This window comes from Eurypyga helias, unplaced genomic scaffold, assembly GCF_000690775.1.
Source record: "Eurypyga helias isolate BGI_N326 unplaced genomic scaffold, ASM69077v1 scaffold27710, whole genome shotgun sequence".
Lineage (NCBI taxonomy): Eukaryota > Metazoa > Chordata > Aves > Eurypygiformes > Eurypygidae > Eurypyga > Eurypyga helias.
The window spans coordinates 8,791-12,282 of NW_010224411.1; the positions used below are offsets into that span (position 1 = coordinate 8,791).

Consider the following 3,492-nt stretch of genomic DNA (forward strand, 5'->3'; position numbering starts at 1 on the left):
CAAACCATTTATCCAGCAGTTGAGATCACACTAAGCCCAGCCTCCAGAGTCCCTGCAGCCACTCTGTCCCACAGGGAATAAGACTCCCTTCAGTGGTGCCCACTGTTATTCAGAAAGGATCAACGCAGAACTGGATGGCCCCATTCTTCCCATAAAAACCTCTGGAAATATCCCTGCTCCACCAAGCTGCCAGTACAGCAGTAACCTAACACTTGTGAGTTCATCCAGTGCCACTGACAGCGATTTCATGTCTACTGTGATTTAGATCAGGAAACCTAAATGATCCTGGGGGAAAGCCAGGGAAATGTTATTAATGCAACCTGGGTCCTGCCTAGCCCGGGGGAGCGCTGTGAAGGCTTTGTCTGCCTTCAGGCCAGGGACACTGTCTCACTGACAGCACACGTTCGTTGCTCCGAGTGACAGGAAACCCTGTAGCCAGCTTGAGGGCGAGCAGTGTGTTCAGGCAAGGAGGGAAGAGGGATGCTCCTCAGCGCAGCAAGATTCAGTGTTCAAACCTCCCACGAGGCTGCTCTTTCCTGAGATTTCCCCTCAACTGTTAATAAAAGCCCAGTTCTGGGCACACCAGGGAGCAGCTCAGAGCTTTTGTCCTGTGGATCAAAGAACAGCCTTTGCCATAGCCACGTCTGGCCAGTTTTGCACTGACAGGGACACTCAGCTTCCCTTCACCGCCTCCTGCCAGCACACCCACTGCTTCCCAACCTCCTCCACTCAGCTGCCGGCCTCACTCGGTACAAAGAAGGATGTGCCCGATAATGGAACAAGGATATTTTTCCCTGGGGAATGAGCTCCTTCCATCCTGCCCTGAGCAACAGCAGCCTGTAGAGCAGGATGGACCAGGAGGTCTCCGAGATCTGCTGGCTGGTAGAGAAGCATGGGTTTCCTTGGGAGAGCGGGAATCCAGTGGCATGCTTCCTGGAAAGGAAGTGCCGCACAGGGTTGCAGAGTTCAGAGGAAGTGTAGCGATGCAGTGAGCAGATGGATGCTTCCGTGGCTGTGCCGCTAGCCGGTGCCTTGGGAGGCCCAAACGCAACGCCCTGCGAGCCCCTCGTCTCACCGATGCCTTCAGCTGCTGCATTCCCAGAGCCGGCCACCCACCCCGTAGTCAGCCCCACGTGGTTCTTGCTTTTGGCATGTTTGCCCCCTTGTTGGCTCCGTGAGCCACAGGGCTGGGAAGAAATGCCGGCAATGCCCACGCAAGCCTGCACTGTGCTCCAAGAGCGTGCTCCTCTGCACAGGTGTTTTCTGGGATGCAAACCCAAAGCTGCCAATACTCTCGCCGTAATGACAACTGCATCTCGAGCACCTTCGCTGTTGCCCTGCTGCTGAGACTGCTCGCCGCTCCTGCACAAGAGAAACTCGACCGAAATGCCAATATGCAAAGGAAACCTGTCAGTGGGAACTGGGAACTGCAGCTTTCCATGGGAAAGGTGCTGCGGATGGGTTCATGCTTGTTTCTGTATCCGCTCCTCACAGCATGTGTGAGAACTTAGCTGCTCCGAAGATGAGTGCTCCCGCCTATGGATGGAGAGCCTGTTGGCATGTGGCCCCAGTTCATCCCACTGGCCCTGGTGACATGAGCACGTCAGAAAGCAAATGACTCCTGCTTTGACATTCCCTGCTGCATCACTGACAATTCCAGAGCCACTAGTGTGGGGTACCCTGAAGGCGCTCCTGAAATACTGATGTCCCAGGGGGCTCAGTCTACTGAGGCTCCTACCAAGGACTGAAGTAGTGCCACACTGCATGGACCAGGGAAGAAACAACAGGGTACAAAGCAGTTTCTTTTTGCTGTCACCTGCATGGGCCATGCCCAAACTGGATGCCGGCAGAGGGAGAATAGCAAGGAAGCAACCCCCCAACGTTCCATAATGCTCCTGTCTCCCAATAGTCCTGTCCCACGTCTCCCGTTGCCAGCTGTGGTGAGAGGGGAGCAGGCAGGAAGTCAGGACAGTCTCACGTCCTTGGGTGTCTAGACAAGCTCATACTGTGGCGTGGAATGAGAATTAGGTCTCAGGTTTAGCTTCGGGGTCCATCGGACCGTTACTTTTACAGCACTTCAGATTGTGTGCCAGGGTTGACATTCCCCTTACGTGTGAGGTGCTGATGAACGCTTAGAAGAGGTAGAGGGCTTTGCCTTACAGAAGATACCAGTCCTACCCAAACTGGGCCGAATGTTGCACGATCCCGAGCCTTTCTTTTTGGGTGGGACAGGTGCTTCCTCACCCACACGCGACTCATCTGCAAAACCAGCGTTAGGTGGCACCTGCTGAGGGTACCCGTCCCCTCCGCGGGACCCATGTCAAGGGTGTTTGGGGCGGCGGGAGCGGGAGGTGGGTGGCTGCCTGGGAATTTCCCCAGCTGGGCTGAGGTGGCGGAGGCTGCCCGGGGCCGGACCGGCCTCCTGCCCACGTAAGGCTGGCACGGCATGCAGCGCCACTGGAATTTCTGGGGCTCCCAGCAGTACCTCCTCCGCACTGCCCTCCTTTGAGGGTCCAGGTTTCACAGCCGGAGCCGGGGCTTTTCTTCCTTTCCATCTCTGCTCTTTGTCTCAGAGAAAACCCATCTCGCTGTTTTTCAACCGCCTGAAGGTGTTTTTCGGGGGTTTTTCAGGCTATTTTGAAGCTCATTTTTCCCAGATGTGCTTTTTTTTTCTTCTTTTTTTTTTTTTTTAAATTTTTTTCTTCTTCTGTAACTTTTCTTCTTCGCCTTAAAGTTTCCGGCCACGTGACTTTCAGCTTACATCCCCGAGGTTCTGAGAAACCACAGGAGGCCGAGACCTAAAGGGAAGGTGCAGAGGCTCCGAGAGGAGAGGCAGAGAAAGTTGCAGAGTGCGAGGCAGGAGGACAGCGTGCCTCCGGAACAGGCGAGAGCCGGGAAGCCAAGGGCCATCTCAGGGGGCACAGAGGAGAGCAGGGGAGAGGGAAGGGAAGCGAGGCAGAAGGGGGGCACACCAAGAGCACAGAGGAAGCTAAAGAGGCCCTGGGAGCCAGAGACGGGAGCCATGCCCCACAGCTCTGACAGCAGTGACTCCAGCAGCTTCAGCCAGTCCCCTCCTCCCAGCAAGCAGGTAAAGTGGGGACGCCTCCCCAGATCTCTCTAGATGGAGGGTCCTTTGGGGTGGGCCATGGGTGGGCAGGAGGAACGGTGGCACCCACCGATGGCGTTTTCAGAGCACAGTATGGCGAGGCTTTCTAGGAACGGCTGTGTGGAGAGAGGGATGCTGGGCTGAGCCAAGAGCCCCAGTAGGAGCCCTGGCCGCTGAGCTAGTGCAGATGGAGAGACGAGGCCTGGTTACCTGGGGCTGTGCCAGGGACAACTGGGGTACCAGGGACTCCTGGGCACGGTGGGTACTGTGATACATGGCAGGAGGCTTCGATGGGAGAGTTGGTGCTCCAGCGAGGAGCCTGAGCGTGTACCTCCTGGCCATGGACCCTCCTCTTCGCCACAGACTGGGATGGCTTGGAGCAGCCT

The 3,492-nt window shown here is 56.4% G+C and overlaps 1 protein-coding gene across 1 annotated transcript in view; it reads left to right on the forward strand.

The window, feature by feature from the left end:
• Positions 1–3,022: 3,022 nt before the first annotated feature.
• Positions 3,023–3,492, forward strand: part of BATF (basic leucine zipper transcription factor, ATF-like) — a 4,810-nt gene continuing 4,340 nt past the window's right edge. The window contains exon 1 of the mRNA XM_010161430.1: positions 3,023–3,088. Within this exon, the coding sequence (XP_010159732.1) occupies positions 3,023–3,088 (66 nt within the window). The remainder of the gene's footprint in view (positions 3,089–3,492) is intronic.